This window comes from Python bivittatus, unplaced genomic scaffold (assembly GCF_059951505.1).
Source record: "Python bivittatus isolate LINGU-HERP-01145 unplaced genomic scaffold, Pbiv_v1 ctg000840_np1212, whole genome shotgun sequence".
Classification (NCBI taxonomy): domain Eukaryota; kingdom Metazoa; phylum Chordata; class Lepidosauria; order Squamata; family Pythonidae; genus Python; species Python bivittatus.
The window spans coordinates 44,605,080-44,628,698 of NW_028277113.1; the positions used below are offsets into that span (position 1 = coordinate 44,605,080).

The 23,619-nt window shown below is 38.2% G+C and overlaps 1 protein-coding gene across 1 annotated transcript; it reads right to left on the reverse strand.

Annotated features, from left to right (window-relative positions):
* Window positions 1-465: 465 nt before the first annotated feature.
* Window positions 466-23,017, reverse strand: SDR16C5 (short chain dehydrogenase/reductase family 16C member 5). Its single transcript, XM_007430221.4, is given in 8 exon segments — window positions 466-2,569; window positions 2,572-2,666; window positions 4,920-5,045; window positions 6,738-6,882; window positions 7,769-7,868; window positions 13,956-14,087; window positions 15,004-15,345; window positions 22,746-23,017. Coding segments are annotated over 7 exon segments (963 nt in total). The 5' UTR covers window positions 15,322-15,345; window positions 22,746-23,017; the 3' UTR covers window positions 466-2,522.
* Between the last annotated feature and the right edge of the window lie 602 nt (window positions 23,018-23,619).

Sequence of the window (23,619 nt, forward strand, 5' to 3'; positions counted from 1 at the left end):
ATTTGTAGGTAGGCCGCTGACAGAGTCTCTGGAAGCCTTAATATAAATGAACAGTAACTACAACAATTCTGGTTGCTTAACAATTTAAACCAAAGTTGATTGTCTCAGTAAAACAAACAATGGACACATTTGAGATATACTGTAGATGGAATTTTTTACTAATATTAACAAAACTGGAATAACAGCTGCAAACCCTTTGAATTGGGACTAAAGAACCAAGGTGATGAGTTAGAGAAACTGGATATGGATTTAAAAATGAAATTGTAATCTATCTAAAATTTGAATTTAAGATTTAAAGGCTTTGAAGAAAATGCAAAAAAGGACATTAATACTGTTATAATTAAATGGCTTATAAGTTATCTACAAAATCTGGGATCTTCTACCACTGATGCAGAGAGGGTTCATAGGACCATGGTTCAAGATTTGCTGAGAATCATGATATAGAATTCATTTTGTAAAATATACTAAAAAAAAAAAGGAAGAGTTCATGCAAATTTGTGGAGAATCTTATAATTATATTGACTTGATTTTTCAGTTAAGACTGAGAAAAAGGAAGGCTTTAAGAATGCATACCTCTTCAATAGAGAAAAAATTGGGTAAAATAGTGATGGGGTGCTATGTTTAAATTTTAATGAGGGAAGAGTTCCTAATCTGAAATCTATTTTCCAGCATTTCAATTTAAACACACACAATATTTAATAATGGAAGATTTAAATAGACACCAAATAAAATGATAAAATATTAATGTAGGTGGTAAACTTTTAAGTCAAACTAAATTTTAGGAAAATTTGCAGTTGTAAAACATGTAGAATGTTTTAATGCTGAATAGATTTACTCTTACTCCTATACTAGTATATCCTCTGGTTTTCAACAAAGGGAGTAAAACACATTGGCTGGACAGAGAAAGGTCTATATTATATAAATAAATCCTCAATTGTTGGGGATCAGTTCAAATACCAGCAACTAATGCTGCAAGACATATATAAAAAATATTAAGTCACATTTATATTCTGATACATCTACCTAAAGAAAGCTTATATTATGGGATAATCCCAGTTTGAAAGTAGCATCTAAATCTTAATTTGGGGTAAACTGAGCCTCTCACAATACTACTTTGGGTCAACTTAAGTCTTACAAAAGCTGCTCTATCCTGGTTAGAAATTATGAGTTGCATTAAACAATGTGAAATTAATTTGCTAGTATCTTAAAATGATATTAATATAACAGTTGTTTCATTTATGCTAGATGCTCATTAAATGTTGGTTACAATTATCCTGCTGTTGAAGATATAATTCAATAATTAATACAAGATCTCTGGGTGAATCTTCTTTTATTGTTGCATTTGGGGATGACATCAACAGGATTGTTTATATCATTGCCAAATCACTGTATGTTCTTGGTTATATACCCAGTATTTGGAATCTACCAAAATAGCAAGAATTGTGGATTTGAGGGACACGGAGGTTGGCTAAAAGAGTTATTATACAATAATGGCAAAAAATCTACACCTGATTTTCAGCAATGGATTGTTGCTATGTAGTATTTGTCAACATTTGAACTAGGGTGTTTGAGGTTTTTTTAAAAAAAATAAGGAAGGAATAGGGGACAAATAAGGTGACAAGCAAAATGATAAACATTTTTGAAGTTCTAACATGCCCCCTTTTCTGGTTGTGAAACTTCTTTAATGTTGTATGTATTTGCAATTTTAGTTGTTGAGCAAAAAAATATAAACAAGAACATAACTTATATTTCTACTATTATTATTTCAAGATAGATGAAACATTCAGCTGTTATTTTACATTGTGTTCTTTTTAAGCACATAGATTTCAGAAGTTCTTAAATTAGATAGTATGCAACTTGGAATAAAATTATTTGATCCATAATGGGCACCAGTTCAAGTTCTTATTGCATCATGAAATTCACTGTATCTCACAGGGATGTTTCCAAAACATGGTATCTGTGTTAAGCAATTAATGCAGACTGCTTAACTTGCATGAACCTAGCAATTATGGTTTAGTGTGCTGTAAACCCAGCCAATTATAGTTTATTTAACCAATTTGGTTAAATAAACCATAGCTTAGCACAGTGTACAAGCTAAGTCACACAAGATGCTTTCCAATAGAGCAGAATAAATCAGATGGAAAACAGTTCCATTAAACACTCTGTTCAAATGTTCTCACTTTCACTATTACTGTATAAACATACAGAACTTTTGATCAAATTTTCTTGTCTTGAATACATTAAGAAAAGCACAACTTTATTATTTTACTTGTTTTATAAATGGTAAAGTTGGAAAGGTAACAGTCCACAAAAAAGTAATTTGTTCCAAAAACTAAGTACCTTTATTGAAATAAAACATCACCTTCAGGTTATATTTCAGCAATTCTAAACACAGATGTAGTTAAAATTATTCATACTCTGCTGTCAGCAGCCATTCCAGATTTGTTGTTTTACATGTCCCCTTTTGCAACAACATAAACAATGAAACTGGAAGTTCTATATACTGGCTTCTCAATTTGCAGTCAGCCCAAGGAACTTGGAGGTTTTATTGCTTTTGTCTGACATTTTAATCTTCAGTCATCTTTGTCCGACCTTTGAATCTATTCATAACTTGTAAAACTCCAAAATAATCATAAAGGACATCAACCATTTTTGCAGGAAGGATGCTAAAAAGAGAAGAACACAAGCCACTTTATGTTAAACTTTGAGATATTATCAGTTTTGCTACATTAGTGTTATCCCAGTTTTCCTCTAAAATATGCATTTAGAAGCTAAACTTTAAGACCAAATGCAAAAGAAATAATATAAAATTAAATCTGATAACATAGCAGAAAACTAAAATGGTAGGCAGCACATAATCTGTAGAAGCTAATAAAAAGCTTCTCTCAATCATGTTAAACAGGTGACAGAGAATAAGTAAAGAGAACCAATTGAATCCTCTTTGGGAAAGATGTCTACAACTCAGATGTGGGCGTACACACATGCAAACTCTCCTTATGTATCCTAAACAAACTTTGATCTGCTATTGATGAAACACAGAAATCATTTGGATATTGGCAGGCTATGTCATCTGGCTATCGCAATTTGCTTTGAGATGTAAAAATGCAGAGTATATAAAACCATCTAACCACTCTTCTATTTCGATCCACAAATAAAAATACACTGATGTGTAATAATACTTCTCTGGATCCATGCCAGCACTAGCTTTTGACACATTACAAACCACTGCATCTCTGTGTCTACTATAAATAGGATCCAAGCATCCCTTCTTGCAATTTGTTTGGAAGCAAACAAACCTTTTCCACTTCCTCATCCTTCAAATGAATGTGTAGTCCTTTCTGTCCTTATGTTTTATATACACGATATAGTACTGGTTGAACTGTGTGCTTTATTCCCTTTGGGGAACAGCATCCCCTTTATCCAGAAATGTTAACCTTATTCCAGGGCTGAATTTACAGTAAAATTCATTTAGGGTCTGTCTCAGACAGAAAACAGCCTTTCTGAGTACAAGCCTAGAAGGAATCTTGTCCACTGCTGGGTTATGACTGGAAGGAAGATCCTGCTGTAGGCTTTTGATCTCTAAAAGTAACTCCCTCCCCAACAGCCAGCCCCTTCTTCAACTTATCAGGACTTTGGGCAATACCAGAAGGTGACCACAGTTTAATATTGCTCCAATTCTTCCATTTGCTCTGCGCTATGCAGGATACTGCCCATGTTATGCTGATGCAAGCAGTAAAAGTGTCTCTAACAATAACCTAACCATGATGGGATATCTGAACTTCTGTGCATTGCTACTGGCTAGAAATGATTCCACTTTAAAGATGTTTGCCATACTTTTAACCCTCTTGCACCCACCAGGTTTCTTGTTCCTCCTAGTTTTTTTAAATAAAAAAAAAAACCAGTTAAAATGGGATCATATACTGCAAAACAAAGTACCTATTTCAACAACATATTCATTTCTAAATATGGCTCTGAGCCCATCTTTTTTATATTACTGGTAAAGGAAAATGAGTGGCTGCAAACCAGTGCTTACGTCTGCCACCCAAAAGGGCAAAAATAAATGTAAGCAGCATGATGGATTCTGCAAGAAGAGAGACTGAAGCTTTGAGAGAGGGAGACAGCATCTTATAAATCTGTTTCATGGCTGGATACATCTCCTACAGCAGCCTCCTTTGAATGGGCAGGCTTCTGGACAGTCCTTTCCTAAGGGAATTCCCATTAAGTTCTCATTGGTGGCCCCGTTGTTACACATTTCAATATTCTGCAAAACTGTTCTGCTCTATTTAAGTGCTGATAGATGGAATATTAAATTCAAATTTATTCTTTCTTTAAAACAACAACAAAAATAGAAAAGAACACTGATGGCTCCTGACCTTGGTACATAATAATAGGCGGAGCCAGTCTGGGGTATGTGACAAAGCCTCCCCTGCCCCTTTCAAAACAAAGACTGGTGAATACCACTTCAAGTTAAAGGGATCTTTTTCCCAAGGACTGATGGCACACCTGAAGAATATAAAGACAGGAATTTGACACTTTGCCTGCCACACACTTCTTTGCCACGTTTTCCCCTAAAGGTACCACTCTGCCACATTTCAGATATCAAGTTCCTTCCTTCTTTGTGCCATTTGATGGAAATATATATAACATTATTTTTTTGAAAAAAGCAATGGGAAATCAATCAACTATAGGTTAATTGATCACCTTATTTTCTGTATTTTTATATGGACCTGAAGATCAACTTAGGAATCTCTGCACTAAAAGAGAAATCTTGGTGTGGCTCTAGCCTGCCACCTTCTTTCAGAATAGAAATAGAATACACAATTTGGGAATTTCTCTATACTATCACCTGTCTGTTTGTTCTTTAATGCTTCTTTCTTGACACACCTGTTTTCAATTAGTTTCAGGCTGAATATTCTTACCTTTTCATTACATTACAGAAGTATAGAACTCGTGGCATCAAGATATAGCGTTCATTTCGGAGTATCCCAGACACAATTCTTTCAGCAGCATATTCTGGATTTATAATGGGCAGCAAACAAGGCCACCTGATAGATCAAAAGAACACCATGTCGCATTACATTTTTGGGGAATCACCTTTGCAATGATAGTAACTGAAGCTTAAACAAAGCAATCCATCACTATGCTTGGAACCAGCACCAACCAAACTGATGAACACATGCTCGCTCTCTCGCTTTCTCCATAACCCCCAATGCCCTCTCTTGCTTATGCCCTTTTTCTTTTCTATGTATATGTAATAGTAATATGTTCACATTTAGTATTTTACAATAAATAGTATTCCAGAGCAAAATGTATTTTGGTTAGAGAATAAACAATTGCATATGTGAGTTAACAATGGGGAGATTCTTTGGACAATCAACATTTATTAAATTTTCATGTTTCATCCTAATAATCTTGTCATCTGTATTTGCCTTCTCTATAAAAGAGTTTCGAGCAATGGTAATTTATACAGATAATTCCCCCAGCTTAATTTCTCAACCTTTGTCAATAATTTATTTTAAATCTGGTATCTTAATAGTCCAGTAAGATCCCACTTCTGAAATATTTAAATATTTAAAATATTTGTATGTATGTATATGTATATATATTAATAACCTGTATTTGCCTTCTCTATAAAAGAGTTTCGAGCAATGGTAATTTATACAGATAATTCCCCCAGCTTAATTTCTCAACCTTTGTCAATAATTTATTTTAAATCTGGTATCTTAATAGTCCAGTAAGATCCCACTTCTGAAATATTTAAATATTTAAAATATTTGTATGTATGTATATGTATATATATTAATAACTTTATATTTTTTCATTTGGCTTATTATCCCATTTTGCCACAATTTGAACTCTTTATTTTCCCAGTTAGGACAACATTTCAGCTTGTTATAGGTAGCTTTCTTAATTCTGACTAATTTGTAAATACTCCATTAATAAGTATTCAGAAGAGCACATCTAAACATTGCAAATGTGACATTTCTTTTGTGGGTTTTGTTAACCAAATTACATTATATTCCAGTGGAAAAATTGTTGCTGAAGAGTACAGAAACATCTCCATACAAAATCATTACAGGCATGGCTCAAGTATTGTATATATATTCTGTAGGATCACTAGCTGACAGAAGGTAGGCAACACAATGAAGCAAAAGGGCCAGATTTTCTCTGCTGAAAGATCTGGTAGGCTAGATAAAACACTGGAACTTTGACAAAAAGGAAACCCTGATACCTTATGAGGGTTTTTCCTCCAAATTTTTCAACAAAGAGAAAGGATTTGATTTGTCCACTGAGTCAGTCACCGCAATCTTCTTCATGGAGAAAATCATCCCTTCCTAGATGATTCAAAGTTAAACACGCAGATGCTCTAACAAAGGATCTTCTCTTGCTGGCTTTCCTTTGGGAAAACTACAAGGTGGCTGAAACAGAACCAGCATATGAGGGCACCCTATATACATTCCTGCAGGGATTGGAAGCAGGACCTTATGACCAAAAGGAGGTTCTCCAAAAGAATGTACGTCCTTGTATGTGACTTTAAGATACAACAGCAGTCTTCCAGATGTGTGGACTTCAACTCAGAAATAGCCTCTGGTAGAGAAATGGGGGAAATCCATACATATGAGGGGTACTAAGGTTGCAAAAGGCTGTACAAAAGCAAGTTCTATTTAAGCCTGTCATCACTCATTCTTTTATGTAATTATTTAAAGTCATATAAATATAAAATGCAAACAACTCACTTTGTTTCACAGCCATCAAACATTCCAGTGTTCACTAGATATGGACAGACAATTGTGGACTTAATACCATTCTTTTTCATTGCCAACATCTCTGAAGCTAGAGACTCAGCAAAACCCAGCACTGCAAATTTACTTGTACAGTAATCTGAAAAGTGAGAAGGAAACAGAACAACATGTGGATAAAGCAGAATATTCTTCCTATGCAAAAGAGTTTGGATATCACACATAAGCATCACTAACTGAATAAAAATCACAGGTAATTGGCAATTTTTGTTTGTATCTTCAGAGGACTATTTCTTGAAATGTGACAGAACGAATAGCTATTAAATACATGGGCAGCCATCATATTCACTGTATTTAATTCAATTATTTGAAGTGCATTGGCCTGTCACTTTTTCAAAACTTTCAAATACTTCTATACATTTGGTTACCTTTCATTTCATATTTTCTCCCACTGCTCTTTTTTTTCAGAGCCAAAATTTAGATTACTAAGCTTTCTGAAGAAGAGAAGTATTGTTTAGATCAATGCCTTGTATTACTACTATAATATTAATAGTAATTTTGTGCCTATAAACCTCAAGGAACTAAAGTGAATGGACTGAAAATTTGGCATATAAATCTATGGAGGTTTATGAGAAAATACTAAAAGATTGGAGGACCTTTCAGAAGCTCTGAAATGTTGTTGTACCTACCTGATGAGGTCATTGTTGCAATGAAATTTTAAAAGCTATTTCTTCATTTAGTTTTTATTTATATTCATATGTTGAAATGGATCTGTTAATAGATATAAATCTATGGAGGTTTATGAGAAGCTACGTGGAGGTATTATTATACAGTACATTTTTACTAATTTAAATATAAATGTGTTCACTACTGCAGTCTGTTGCTTCTTGCTCAAAAAGGAACTTGGACTTATAGCTTGATAGTTGCTAACTTTTTGGTATTGCTTTGAATTGTGGTCTTAATTAAATCACATTTTAAGATTAAAAGTACTTTTTAGTCTGTTCTGCAGCACTTTTTTATATACTAACCTGCCATTTTGTTGACTCCATTAAAGCCAGCTGCACTTGAAATGGTCACCACATGTCCATGATTAGAGGCTACCATGGCTGGAAGAAATGCTTTGACAGTCTATGGAGAAGAGGACAAAACAGATCCATTTCAACATATGAATATAAATAAAAACTAAATGAAGAAATAGCTTTTAAAATTTCATTGCAACAATGACCTCATCAGGTAGGTACAACAACATTTCAGAGCTTCTGAAAGGTCCTCCAATCTTTTAGTTCAGCCAACTGATTCTGGTTCCTTCTGGGTTGTTAAAAGCAGTCTGGGAGGGATGGGCCCATGTGGTGGTATCAGACTCTCTGAGAGAGAGATTGGTCCTGCCAGCCTTGAAGAAGGCAGGGGTACACTTGCTCAAGAGGTCACTGCTGGATCCCTCCTTTCTGGACAATTATTGTCCAGTCTCCAAACTTCCCTTTGTGGGGAATGTTTTGGAAAAGGTGGTTGGACAGTGCCTACAAAGGATCTTGGATGAAACAGATTATCTGGACTTGTTTCAGTTAGATTTCAAATCGGGGTATAGTATGGAGACAGGATTGGTTGTGCTTGTTGATGACCTTTGGTGGAGCCAGGATGGGGTAGTGCATCCATCCTTGGGCTCCTTGATCACTCAGTGGCTTTCAATGCCACTGACCATGGTATCCTTCCGGACTGGTTGTGGGGTTGGAAGCGGTAGCACTGTGTTATACTGGGTCACCTCCTTCCTCAGAAGTCAGTCTCAGTCAGTGTTGAATGGGGGAGAGACCGTACCCATGGCCTCTCAAATGTGGAATGTCTCAGGACTATAGCAATCTTAAATAAATAATAACAATAATGCCTGCAGGCTATTATTTACTGAAACCACATTTATGTAGGTAAAGCACCAAGTACTTTATATACTAGAAGGCAATGTGTTCTAGTTTCTTGCAGCCACACTTCTGGTATAATTATTTGGTTCCAGAATGGGTTTCTAATTTTATCAAGAACTGTTAGGGTGAACTGTATTTCACTAGAATACATTTAGGGGAAATAAGTGTTTATTCCAATATGTAAATAGCTGATAATCATTATGAGAGTATATCATAGATTGGTATTTCTGTCTTCTTTTTCTGTCTTCCTTACAATCAACCCAATTTAGTCAATGTTGTCATTTGCATAACAACATCACTGTAAGCCATTTTTAAAATTCTGCATGTCTTAAATTTCACTAGGGTGTGTGTGTGTGTGTGTGTGTGTGTTTAGCAATAGTTTTAGTTTTTAGCTACTTTTGCTATTTGTCAATGTTGGAGTTTAATATAATATGTATACACCATTTTATTAACAGTATTGGATTAAATTGATATCATTGCTGGTTCAATAAATAAATATGTTAGTTTATTTTGCAATGTATCTTCTCATCAGGCCCCAATGACAAAAATATGCAAGTGGTTTAACCTTTTGCATAATACCCTTATCAAATCTGAATTCTTGATTTATGCTAATACAGCTAATCTAGCTCAATTTCAGAAGTTCAACAGTACTTTACTGTGTTATGCTAAGCATTTATTACTTAGTACAGTGTTTCTCAACCTCAGCAACTCTGAGCTGTGTGAACTTCAACTCCCAGAATTCCCCAGCCAGCATGGCTGGCTGGGGAATTCTGGGAGTTGAAGTCCACACAGCTCAGAGTTGCTGAGGTTGAAAAACACTGACTTAGTATATGGATTAACTGCATCTATGATGGTTTTTTCTTTGATAGACCACTAGGGGGCATCAACAACAAAAATGCAGACATTAAAACTGCATGGACTCATCAACCTAGCTGCCAGGAATCAAGACTGAACTCAAAGGGACAAACAAAACCCACTTTTTTTCAGATCTAGGCTACAGAGGCAGAAGTCAAAACCGTAGTTTCTGTTGTTTCTAGACAAATGCTATGTCTAGAGAAGCACTACTGAAATCCTTTTAATGCTTTTAAAAACATCTAGGTTTGAGTCTGTGATTGCCAACAGCAATAGCTGATTGGGTATATACTGTATGCGGGTCTTACTCAGAATCAACATTAATCTTATCTAGTTAAACAATTTGTGGCCTTCCAGATATGGGGTCATTTTCCTTTCTAAATTTTGTTGGATACTGGCTCATACCTCCTATTAGCACGGCCAATAATCAGAAGGTCAAAGAATATCCTGTCCTTTTTAAGTACAGGTGAAACTCGAAAAATTAGAATATCGTGTAAAATGTTCATTTATGTCAGTATGGCAACTCAAAAGGTGAAACCAATATATGAGATAGACGCATTACATGCAAAGCGAGATATGTGAAGCCTTACTTTGGTATAATTGTGATGATTATGGCATACAGCTTATGAAAACCCCACATTCACAATCTCAGAAAATTAGAATATTACATGACATCAACAACACAAGGATTGGAAATAGAACAATATCGGACCTCTGCAAAGTATAAGCATGCATATGTACTCAGTACTTGGTTTGGGCCCCTTTTGCAGCAATGACTGCATGGCATTGGCATGGATGCTATCAGCCTGTGGCACTGCTGAGGTGTTATGAAAGACCAGGATGCTTCAATAGCGGCCTTTAGCTCCACTGCATTCTTCGGTCTCATGTCCCTCATCTTTCTCTTGGCAATGCCCCATAGATTCTCTATGGGATTCAGGTCAGGCGAGTTTGCTGGCCAATCAAGCCCAGTAATCCCATGGTCACTGAACCAGGTTTTGGTAGTTTTGGCAGTGTGGGCAGGTGCCAAGTCCTGCTGGAAAATGAAGTCAGCATCCCTATAAAGCTTGTCTACGGAAGGAAGCATGAAGTGCTCCAAAATCTCCTGGTAGATGGCTGCGTTGACCCTGAACAGTGGACCAACACTAGCAGATGACATGGCTCCCCAAATCAACAGAGACTGTGGAAACTTCACACTGGACTTCAAGCATCGTGCATTGTGTGCCTCTCCATTCTTCCTCCAGACTCTGGGTCCTTGGTTCCCAAATGAGATGCAAAAGTTGCTCTCATCAGGAAAGAGGACTTTAGACCACTGGGCAACAGACCAGTTCTTTTTTTCTGTAGCCCAGGTAAGACGCTTCTGACATTTGTTGTTCAGGAGTGGCTTGACAAGAGGAATACGACATTTGGAGCCCATGTCCAGGATCCGTCTGTGTGTGGTGGCTCTTGATGCACTAACTCCAGCCTCAGTCCACTCCTTGTGAAAGTCCCCAACACTTTTGAATGGCCTTTTCCTGACAATCCTCTCCAGGCTGCGGTCATCCCTGCTGCTTGTGCACCTTTTTCTACCACACTTTTCCCTTCCACATAACCTTCTATTGATGTGCTTTGATACAGCACTTTGGGAACATCCAACTTCTTTTGCAATTACCTTTTGGGGCTTTCCCTCCTTATGGAGGGTGTCAATGATGGTTTTCTGCACAACTGTCAGGTCAGCAGTCTTTCCCATGCTTGTGATTCCTACTGAACCAGCCTGAGAGACCATTTAAAGGCTCAGGAACCCTTTGCAGGTGTTATGGATTCATTACCTGATTAGAGTGGGACACTTTGAGCCTAGAATATTGAACCTTTTCACACTATTCTAATTTTCTGAGATTGTGAATTTGGGGTTTTCATAAGCTGTACGCTATAATCATCACAATTATACCGAAGTAAGGCTTGACATATCTCGCTTTGCATGTAATGCGTCTATCTCATATATTGGTTTCACCTTTTGAGTTGCCATACTGACATAAATGAACATTTGCACGATATTCTAATTTTTTGAGTTTCACCTGTATGTTCACCCAAACCTCCAATTTGTTCCACTACAGCAAAACTTGTCCAGCTTTCTATCACATGCTCACAATAACTATAATATTCTTAGATTCTTTTACAGCAGCACAAAAGCTAAGAATGAATACCAACATGGTCCACATTAGAAGTGGGCAACTTTTTTTTTTCATTAGTTCAAGTTGAGTAACAATAGTGGACTAGGCAAGGCTTAAGAAAGGATGTGTTTTAGAGGAAATTGTAGAGCTTAAATTGTTTTAAAAATGGAGAAACACACTACTAAAGATACCATTTTGTGGCTGATCAGCAAGAGTGGGCTACTAGCATTCTGCAGGTTGCTCACTCCTGATTTCCATAGTGTGAAAATGATAAGGGGCTCATTGAAGTATTCATACATCTTAGAGATCACCCTACAGCCTTTTTGTGAAAGAACATGATCCTACCATATTGAACTCCTAGACACTAGCAAAGTGCACTCCTCCAAGAAAATCATTTTTGTCATGAATGTGTACATTCATGCATATGTAATATAAACTATCAATTCTTTCTTTTTTCACCATGACCTTGAAAGGGATTGGGAATGAGGCACATTGTTGACCCGGTGTGCTACAGGAAACATTTTTATAACTGTCTGAAGGTTAGGATTTTTCTCTTCTATGAGATAATTTAAAGGTTTTCTAACAGATGATATGGAAAATTAATTTGCCTTTGTATGAACAGAAAATTGTAGATTCAAAAATATGCATTTATTTTCCAGACTCATCAATATGCCTTTTAAAAATTCCTGTTTTCGTAGTAAATATCATTGCACCACCTCCCAATTTTCTATAAGATCCAGTTATGCTCAAAAGGACCACATGACAGAAAACCTGTATGATAATGATTTAAAAATTCTACGATAACTGTGCTAGAAAATCTGTCAATGAAAGGGAATCCTACCTGAATTGATTTTCATTGTCACTCTTAGTACTCTTTGTTCTGGAGTATTTTAATGTGAAACAATTTACTAACAGTTTGAAGTTTTATAATTAGAATCTTTTAGTCAAATCTGACCTTTGGCTTGCAATTACCAAAAAAGGTCTCAATGAAGTTTAGTCTAGAGACTCTTCCACTCTTAATTGTTTTTATTCAAAAAATCAAATTACAACTTAAATTAAGCATTTTTTTAAAAAAAAAGCATGGTTAAACACTGCCACTTTTAATTTGGAAGAAAAAGCAGTTGATTCCACAATCAAATCATTTCTCCTGTTGGTCAATGAGAAAAGATGAGAGGCTTTCCAGCTAGCAGTTCTTCAGCAATGTCTTCTCCTATGACTCCATCATTTCCAGGAGAGGAGAAAGTGTAAAAAGAAAAAGATAAATCTGATGACAGAGGTCACAGCATCGTGAATCAGAGAGTCTCAAGAGCTGCCTTTATGCTGTTCTTATCTACTTTCTTTCTGGGTGGTACAGCACACAAAGAGGCTGTCATAGAAGGAGGCTATTCTCCTAATTTTCTGTACTTTTCCTCTGGTGGCATGATGGTGGATACTGAGTCTTGCACAAGTGATATTTCAGTGAGCACTTTGCTATGCAAATGAACAGGCAGGGGTGGATACTTGCACCTTTCCTGGTTAATATTGCCATATTAAGGCTGAACAAGATGAAAAATGTAGGAATAACCACTGTTTTTATGTCTCTTCTTCCAAAACACCAGTATCCAGGAAGTAGCAACATTGCTAAGGATGAAATGTTATGGCCTTCTGGCTTTAGCGGGGATTTGCTCCTCTTTCTAAAAGAGGTAATGTTTTCTGCTGACTGATTATTCTTATTAGGTTAATTTGTTGTTTTTGCTGTTTAATTAAAACACAATAGTGATAAGTATAATACTAAGACTTGCCATTTGAACCTAAATTACTTTGTTGGCACACTCACAAACTTATATTTATACTTTGTGCCAGACACTCACGCAGCCCCTCACACCCTTGTGCACCCTCTCCAACCCATGCCGCTCCCTCGATCCGTGTTGCGCATCTTGCGCACTCCCCACACCCTCAACCCTCACCGCACCTCTCGTGTACCCCCTCACTCCCTCCTTCACCTGGAAGCAGCCACTTACCTTGCCTGCTGGGCTGGGACTTGCAACTTCCTGCTGGCTTCCCCATTGACTCTGGTTTGGGAAACTGGGAGGAAGTTGCCTTGCTTAACAACCGTGGGATTCAGTTAATGATGGCAACTGGGACTGCAGGGATTGCTGTTGCTAAGAGAAGCAGTCACATTTTATGACTGCATCACTTAGCGATGGAAATTCTGGTCCCAATTGCTGTCGTAAGTCGAGGACTACCTGTATTGTAAGCCCATTTTTACTAATAAAAAAACAATATAAGTTCACATATACTTTCATAGTTAATCAAAAATCTGTTACCCAAAAGTGTGCCATTGTGTTCACTTGAATACTCTTCTCTAGAAGCATATCTGGGGTGTCCAAAAACATCTGTCCTGTTATGATGCCAGCATTATTAATCAGGATACTAACATCACCAACTTCCTTTTTCACCTAGAACAGCCACAGAGCAGGCCCAAGTTGAAACAAATTTTAGTAAATCTACATAATTCAAAAGAAAGTACAGCTCCCCAAAAATCTGCATATAAAGAGATCTTCATGAGAGTTTACATTAACAAACCACGAGACACTACTTGAAGTGGAGGTTCAGTCTGCTTATTCCATCTGTTACTTATAGTCACACTTCACAGTTCAGCAAGGTAGACTTCTTTAAAGTTTGAAAGAAGAGAAAACACTGGGAGAGGTTGCAAGAAAAAACATTTTTCTCTGAAATTTCACCTTCATTCCCTCCCACCCAATTTGTCAATCAGCATTAAAGATCTATAGTAAACCCAGGGGCTTCATTGCTGTTTGAAAAGGCATCACTAACAATTAGGGTGCATGTGCTTTACAAGCAGAAGGTCCAAAATGCAACCCCATATGTCTCCATGAAAAATACTGTTATTTGAATAAATCAGAGCACAGGTAGTATTAAACTGGTGGCGTCATATACATGCAAGTAATTAGGATACAGCGTACAACCCTCAGGTATTTCTGAATTTTAGCCACCAGAATATTTCACTACTGGTCATACTGGCTAGGGCTGCTTGGGACCTCTGGTTCAACAATATCTGGAGGACCACATATTATGCATTCTTACAACTGGGTTCACACACGCAAACCTATAACATGTTTGCCTTGATTTTAATTTAGCATGTTGCATGAACCCATCCATTGTGGTTTATAAGCCATAGTTTATTGCTAACATGCTGTGTGAATCCAGCCAGTTATGGGTTGTTAAGTGAACTATAGCTTAGCGTGATATATGATTCCAATGATATCTGGATGCCACTGTAACAGATGTAACTAATGTTTGACAGCTAAATAAAATATTTTATGCACTACAAAGCCTACAGCAATATATAGTTACCTGATCTGCCACTTGATAGACTTCTTGCCTTTTGCTGCAGTCACAAATGTACTCATGTACTCTTGCAGCCCCAATTTTACATGCTAATCTAGCTGTTTCTTTGTTTCCTTCTAGGTTAACATCCCAAAGAACTAAAACGGCTCCAAGTCGAGCAAATTTTAAAGCCATCAGCCTTCCTATTCCACTTCCAGCTCCAGTTATAAGCACTATTTCACCAGCAATGTTTTTCTTCCGTGCAAAGATAAACGATAAGAAAAACTCCAGCAGATAATATATACACATCAAAATTACTCTGAGCGTTTCCAGGAAGAAATTCATTTTGGAGGCCACTTTTCAGACTACCTGTTGAATAAATTCAGAGACCAGTTAAATCCATTGCCAACCATTTATGTCATGTTTTTACCCTCTCAGCTAGGATCCAATCCCCCCCCCCCAGGATCATCGAGAGGGGTAGGTCAAAACTGATAGGACTTATCAAGTGCTGAGAAAGAGGCAGGTATCATTCCTGTGGGCAGTCTAATGATGGAAACTAAAGTGACAAAGTGCTTTGAATAGTTTTTGACTATTTAACATTTTCAAAATCTTGTAACTGTGCATAGAGGATTTCAACAACATGCAACGTGCTTGCAAATTCTGATAAATTTATTACAGACAATTCAAAATTCAACATGATTTCACAGTGATACCTACTGTATGTAGTTATTATATGTACCTTATATTGTGACACAGAAAATAATTTTGAAACTATAGCGTACCACTGAAAGAGGAAGTTCCAAATTGTCCACTACTTAATACCATTCTCTGCCTCTCTCTTTTTATTGGCTTTCTTGGTTACTTCTGATTCTACCACTTGGTCAAAACACTGATTCCCCTCTCCTCCTTCCCTATTAAGGAAGGTCAGAAAGGAAATATGTAAATCAGCAGCATAAGCACTATATCATACAGTGTTGGCATGTCTATTATATGATGTTCAGAAGTTCAAATACCTTTGAATGAGTTGTAGGATTTAGAAGGTACAGCACTAATCCCTGAAGGTAGAGGTGTTACAAAAACTAAAAATGTTGGAAAATACAGATGGAGCAGAATGACCAAAATCTGACCCTAGAGAAGAATGCATACATGTACCTGAGCAAGCAAGCTGAAGAGATTAAAAAACCAACTCTGAAATCAGACAAGGACCAGAGGAGAACAACTGGAGATTAGAAAGTTAACTGCTATCCAGCGTATCACATTTGACCTAGCAACCTAAATTAAATTCAGCTGAGATGACACATGATGGAACGCTGATGCAAGATGCGACTTTACCATTTATGCAATGCTCCTATCTTCCCCAACCTTCATGCATTACCTGATCAATTGTGTAGAGGGCCGGTGGGTAGGAGCGTATGCGTGAAATCATTAAGCAATTGTAATTAATAAAGTTTTGGTAAGTTGACAAACACTCTGCAGTGTTTCCTTGACTACCTCAATGTTCAAATCTGTAGCTGCGGCCAAAGGAGGACACTATAAACATTAGACTCATAGACAAATAGGAGTGAAACATAGATAAAACAGCAGTCTTAACAAAAGCAGAAATGGAACCTTTTTGCAGTTTACGTTAGGAAAATGCTCATATGACCCAAAGGTACAGAAGCTGCCTCACAGAAGAACAAAAGGACAGCAACAGAATAGACAGTCTTCTGAGGAACAAAACATACTTAATGAGGGTGGACTATTACTGCCAACATTTTTATCAGCACAAATATTCAGTGAGAGAAGAGAAGTATCATTTTTAAATCTGGTTTGCATTGTGTTAAGCCATGGTTTGTATAACCATAGTCTGCTGAGTAAACCAACATGCTAAATCAAAATAACAAACCACATTATGGCTTAACATAATATGTGAAGCCAGTCCCTACATTGCTGATCATCCCCAGTACATCTGGGTATAATTCTCAGTATTCCCAGTCAAATGTTGGGAGCTCTGTTCCAGATCATTTGGTTGAAGGCGGCTAGTTTAGGCACACACAGAAGTGTGAGTTGAGAAAGTATACCCATCATTTAAAAGAACAGTTATGAAGGCGATTTTTTTGTCTGTTTAATATGTCAGCCAAGAAGATCAAGAAGTTCTCTGAATCAGAAGTGCATCATAAACTCAGAACCTGGTATATTCTGATAGATTATGAGTTTATGAGTTTATTTAGTTTATTACAAAAAAAAAGTGTAATAGTTTTTTAGATTAGAATCAGAAAATTTTAGTTCCTATTACTGCAGAGAAAATCTCAGAATGTGTTTTCAGAACAGGTACTTTCCCTGCTGCCAAATAAAAAAATGTATTTTTATGGTTTATCATGAAATCATTTCTAAAACCAAAGAGATAGATTTGGTTAGGAATCCAATTATTTGCCCTGTTCATTGTCTTATTGAAAGAAGCTATCTCCACTAGCCATTGCCTTTTATACTGAGATTTTTTCCCATCTGGCTACTTTTAGGATTACAGGTAGTCCTTGGTTAATGACCACTCGTTCAGTGACCATTTGAAGTTATGACAGAGGTGAACAAGTGGTACTTAGGACTGGTCCTTGAGGTTCTGATCATCCCAGCACCTCTGTGGTCATGTGATTGTGACCTGGCCGCTTGGCAACTGGCTCACACTTACAATGGTTGTAGCATCCCACGGTCACGTGATCACCATTTGCAACCTTCCCCGCTGGCTTCCCTCAAGCAACATCAGTGGGGAAGCTGGCAACAAAGGTTGCAAATCACTCCTGTAAGTTTGTTTGTTTGTTTATTATTAAATTTGTATGCTGCCCATCTCCCCGAACGGGTGACTCTGGGTTGCTCCCACTCCCACTGCTTTTTCTCCTGAGGAGCCCAGCTATGGAGTACGATTTCCCAAGGATCTCATATTCTGAAGCATGCACACCCAGCCGTAATGCACACCTGGCTGCAGCATCCCCCCACCCACATTCCGTACTGCATGCCCGGCTGCTCGCACAGTACAGTGGCAGCTGCCTGTGTGCCCTCCCGCACCTGGCAGCAGCTCACCCCTGCCTGGCCATGCTCGCGCTGCACTGCAGCAGCCACTTACCCACTGGCCTGCTTGGGAGCCGCCAGGAACTTGCAACTTCCTGCCAACTTCCCCATTGACTCTGCTTGTTGGAAGCTGGCAGGAAATCGTGAGGAGGTCCTTGCTTTAAGACCCATCAACCTCGCTTAATGCCAGCAACAGGGACTGCCAGGATGTCATCGCTAAGTGATGTAGTTCCATGAAGTTGTGCTTAATGACTGCATTGCTTAGCGATAGAAAGTCCAGTCCCAATTACCACTGTTAAGCAAGGACTACCTGTAGTACTGGATATAAGGTTAATTGAAGAGGGATTTAAAACACAAACTATCCAATTTATCCAACGTGTATAAATTATAGGTATTGACAGATTCCTTTATTACTGTCTTTGACCAGCATGACAAATAGAATAAGAAAATAAACCGCTACAGAAAACCAGTCACCAAGGAAGTTATCATAGAAGAGTTGAAGAGCTTAATGAATAAATACCTGGCAAATAGTTTGCTGATGGTGTTCAATAGGCTAATTGGTTTATAGTTCTCTGCTATCAAAGCTTTTTTAAACATATAATCTGATATTTATGCTGGCCTATGACCGTATTAAAAGATTTGATTTGATATAATTCTTTTAGAGGAGACACTGATGTTATGGGAATTTTACATTCCCCAACTATGGTTGAGTTGGCTGGGGAATTCTGGGAGTTGAAATCCACACATCTTAAAGTTGCTGAGGTGGAGAAACACTGCTCTATATTATCCCCTGTGGCAGAGGTAGCTAACCTTAGAGGTAGCAGGCCAAAAGATTTGGTCTTTTTATAGCCTCTAGCCTCTGAGTTCAAACTGTGAAACAATCATTTCAATTTGAGAATACCGTACCTGCCTTGTTAATTTTTGACCATTTTCCCCATTATGCATTAATTTCTGTCTTCCCCCTCAGCAGCTCTATTTGCAGGTCTCTCAAACCTGGAATCAAAAGCAATCTTTTCTTGCTCTTTGCCTAAGTTCCCTGTGCATATATTTTAATAAGTGGGGATTTTAATATCAGAGCTGGTTGCAATGACATTTAATATTTGTCTTCCTGAAGATATTACTGAACTATAATTTATGCTTAGATCCTTTAACAATACAAAAAGGTAATTTAGCTGGCCTAAGTCTGACACGTCTTTCAAACAGTCTTAACTTACAAATGCAAATCAACTTTGTTAGAAGTGATTTTCTTGGGCAATATGCACTTTGCTCAGCCTATAAATTATATACCATGGATTACCTAATAATTTCTAGCAACCTGGCTCCATGCCTTAAGTCAGTGTAACTAAGAAAAGACAACAAGTGCTAGGTCCCTTTTTAAAAATTGCTGTCACCTTCCAGTCCTCTGACACTTGGTTCAATGTCAATGTCAAGTTACATGCATCCCTGATTTTTTCACCATCTCAGAATCACCCTCAGCATTCTGACCAGGTGAGCAACAGATTTAGTTGACATTTGGGGCTAGATATTGCCACCTATATCTATCCTTGGAAGGAACCCAGCCTTCCAACATATCCTAGCCTGTTAGATTTTACATCCCCTGATCTAAGTCCCACAACTAGGTGTATCTAGGGTTGAGTTTCATATAAATCTTTGTTTTAAAAGTGATCTTGCAACTTAAGGTAATGTACAGAAGAATGATTACCCAAATACAAGTTGCCATAAGTGTTGCCAGTTAATTGATCTTATTATTAAAGATTTTTCAGCCAAAGTAAGAGGCAATGTTTTCCTTGAGTTTAACCCCTGTGACTACATGGACATATCCATGTTTTCTTCTTGGCAATAGAATGGAAGTGTTATACTGTTGATCCCCACCCCTTAAACTTCTCAGTCCTATCTACAGCCCTGGAATATCTTTATGGACAAGTATTAACCAAATCTTAGCTTTCAGTCATATTATGTACAGAGCAGATATTCAGGTGCAGTTGCTGGTGATACCTTAGAAACTCTTCAGAATATATTTCTGAGAAAGGTTCTGGGGCTTCATTCAGTATACCTGCAGCTTTCCTCATGGCAGAATCCAGTCTCTCATCTATTGTAGTTAGAATAAATCTGTCCTATCTGAAATTCTGGCACAACCTGAAAAGGACAGGTGATGCCTGCCTCCCCAATCAAATTGGATGGAGTAGCAAAGATAGTAGGTGGTTAGGGATTGCTAGATTCTGGTAAAGCAACATAACCTTAGCATGGGAGATGTTTGAACAGATGATTCTTAACTTGTCCTGGTGAACTAGACTTATGATCATTATGGAAGTGAAAATAGGGCAGTGAATATTTGCAGTTTTCATTGTACTGTAGACACTTTTATTGTTGTTGTTCAAGAAGAAATAAATTAGAACATTGTATCCATTTTCATTTTGTCTTAAAATGTGTTGGGCTTTAACTGGATGGATTTCGAACAATGTTCTCTGCTTTTGTAAGAAGAGGGCTTTCTAACATTTCTTTGGAAGAAAAGCTTTGCAATATGATATTAAGTGTGTAGAAGATATCATTCCCTGTATATGGATTTATTTTAAAGCAGTCCTGGGACAAATCTCCCAAAGATTTAATCGCTTCATTTTTAAGTGATTATTCCCTAAAGGTTTCCCAATTAGCAAGAAAACTTCACGGGTAAATCCCAGTAAATTAAATAATTTGTGGTTAAATTTGCAATTAATTTAATTGTACATATATTGTGGCGGCATTTGGCTAAATACAAATAAAAGTACAACATACTAGGCAGTGAATGGTATGTACCATATGAAGAACTGGTTTATCTACCCTTAAACAGAGATTACAAAAATCATATGTATCGGGTCAAAAATGGCAGGAAGTGTGCAATTCCCTCTTCACAGTTTACATGCACATTCTCCTGAAGTGCAGGGAATATGCGTAACAGTTGGTTGTACATATGAATCCTTCAACTGACTCTTCAAATGCCCATCATATAACTACAGATAGGTATTGCTAGGAGTTTTTCAGGGTTTTGTCACCAGCATTGCTGAATTATTTATCAGGGGACTGGTAAACTGCAGGGACTCATCAACACTGACTCAATAGCACAAAATAAATAAACAAACAAACAAATAAACAAATAAATAATCAATCCACCGGTTATGGTTAAAAAAAGTCAAGATGGTGCAATAATGGTGCAATCAAAGCTCCACCTGTTGTTCATGTGTACTGCAGAAGCAGATAGAACTTTGATCACAGCATTACAGTTTTCTTTTCTTTCTTCATATTTGGCAGACTCTTTTCACATTCATCCTTAACAACTTTTTAAGTTAATTCCGTAATTCCTCTGGTTCTCCATCAACAAAGTTCAAGATTTCAAAGCGATTCCTGACATTCTCCTTAAAAATGCATATATGTTCAAGATCATATTGTGGAAACTATCTGGCTTTCTTCTTCTTCTTTAGCCTAACTTGGAACTTACACATGAGCAGTTCGTGTTCTGTTCCACAGTCAGCCCCTGGTCATGTCTTTGATGCTACAACTGAGATCCTTCACTTCTGTTAAGCAATAATATAGTCAATTTGATTTCTATATACTCCATCTGGTGATGTCGATGTATAGAGGTGTCATTTTGATTGTTTGAAGACAGTGCAATTAAGCACTTTCAGTAGCTAGTCTTATGCATGCTTACTTATAAATAAGACCCAGCAGTGTGATCCACAGAACTCCTGAAAAAGTTCTACTTATCTAGAATCCATCAAACATCGTTTAATATAATTTTTATTAGTCCTGATTTTTACTATAGAAGGCTTCTTTTGCAAAAGAAAAAGAAAAGAAAAAAGAATACTTAGCTTCTCCAGACTGAGAGTCAGTAGATAAGCTAAAGCTAATATTTACTTACTACATTTCAGCTCAATAGCCAGTTTTGCAACCAGATCACACAACAGCTTATTTCCCCAGTTTCAGAATATCGTCCATCTAGTTACTTCACAGATAAATCCAGCTTTCTGGAATCACAACAGTACAATATAATAAGCATATGTGCAGTTCGGTGTGAGGTTGTTATGGTGCCTGGTAAGAGGGTGATGTTTTTAACTGGGGGCAGGGAGTTGTTTGTATTTTTAATGTATTATATGGGTTTGATTTGTTACCCACCCAGTGTTATACTGTGTGAAAAGGAGGGGCCATATACATTTTTAAACAATTAAACAAACAGCCCAACATATCGATTAGGCAAAACGTCTAACATTACCCCGGCGAAATTTGCTCAAAAACTGCCCCGCTAATTTCAACAAGATCTTGCCTACCCGTAAGAGCGTGTGCACCCCACTCCTTTAAAAACGAAAGGACGTTCACTATCTCCCACTCACCAAAGAGAAGCAGCTCTCGTGTTTACCAGCCATTTCAGGCGACGTAACTCTGTACTTTGGAGTAAAGGAAGTGGTGACTTGACGAGGAACAGCGAGAACTTAAAGAGCCTGCAGATAGCGACCCAACAGACCATTCTATCCTTCCATCCATGTATGTGTGTACACATACATACACAGACCAAGTGAAATCTATTGTACTCCCGAGTATTTCTCGGGTCCTAGCCTGAGCGCGGAGCAACCACAACCCCCAGCGCTGCAGGGTTATGCCACAGAAGCCCTCCAGCTCGCTGTCGGCCGCGCGCACAGACTTACTCAGCGGCTTCACTCCTTCCGGCTCGAGACCTCGCTGGAGGGGAAAAAGATTACCTCTGTTACTGCGAGCAAGAATCTGCCGCTACGAAGCAGCACGGCTGGCCCCGACCTCCTAGATGGCCGTCCAGAAGAGGATCCGCCCATCCGCCACAAAGGCGGTCCTCCCACCTGTTTCATGCGCGCGCGCCAATTTGATCTGCAATTCCTGGAGCGAATTTGCCTTCCTCGTTGCCCAGCCAATCCGGTGGAAAGTTGGTTGACCGAGGTAGGTCATCTGTCGCGGGGTGGCAGGGGAAGCGGGATTTTTCCCTCTCCGCTCAGCCGAGTTATCCCAACTCCGCTGCCGGGAGAGAGAAAGCAAGCGGAAAAATCGAGCGCTCCCTTGGCAGCGCGGTCGGTGGCGTTTAGTCTACTTAGCATCTCTTAGACAGGAAAAATGCTCGGCGCCGCTTGATCCTTTCGTTCGGCGGGGCGCAGGTGAAAGCTGGAAGTGTCCCCGCTGCAGTTGGATCACTTTAAACTCTGGGCATAGTCATTGTTTGATCTCCCCGCTCTTAAGCGAACCATGTGTATTATTGCTCGCTTGAAAATGTGATAAACCAGCCCATCCTGCGTTTGTCGGTTGACCTCTGCACATAAGTCCTGGCTTGGAGACACATCACCAGAGGGGCAGACGCAGATACCTGGGCAAGAGCAGCCGCCTGATCCTGGCATGGCCGCTTGGCACTTTCTCATTGTTGAGGGCAAGTGGGGGAGGGGGGGGTACGGGGAGGAGTGTCCTGGTCGACTTGGGGAACAGAAAAAGTAAGCTAAACATACACAATGGGAAAGAGGTTTTGACCTGGGAAAGACAGATTCCAGACTAATCTTAACTCTTGAAACTAATCCTGACCACCCTGCCCTGGAGATCTGAAAGCATGAGGTTTAA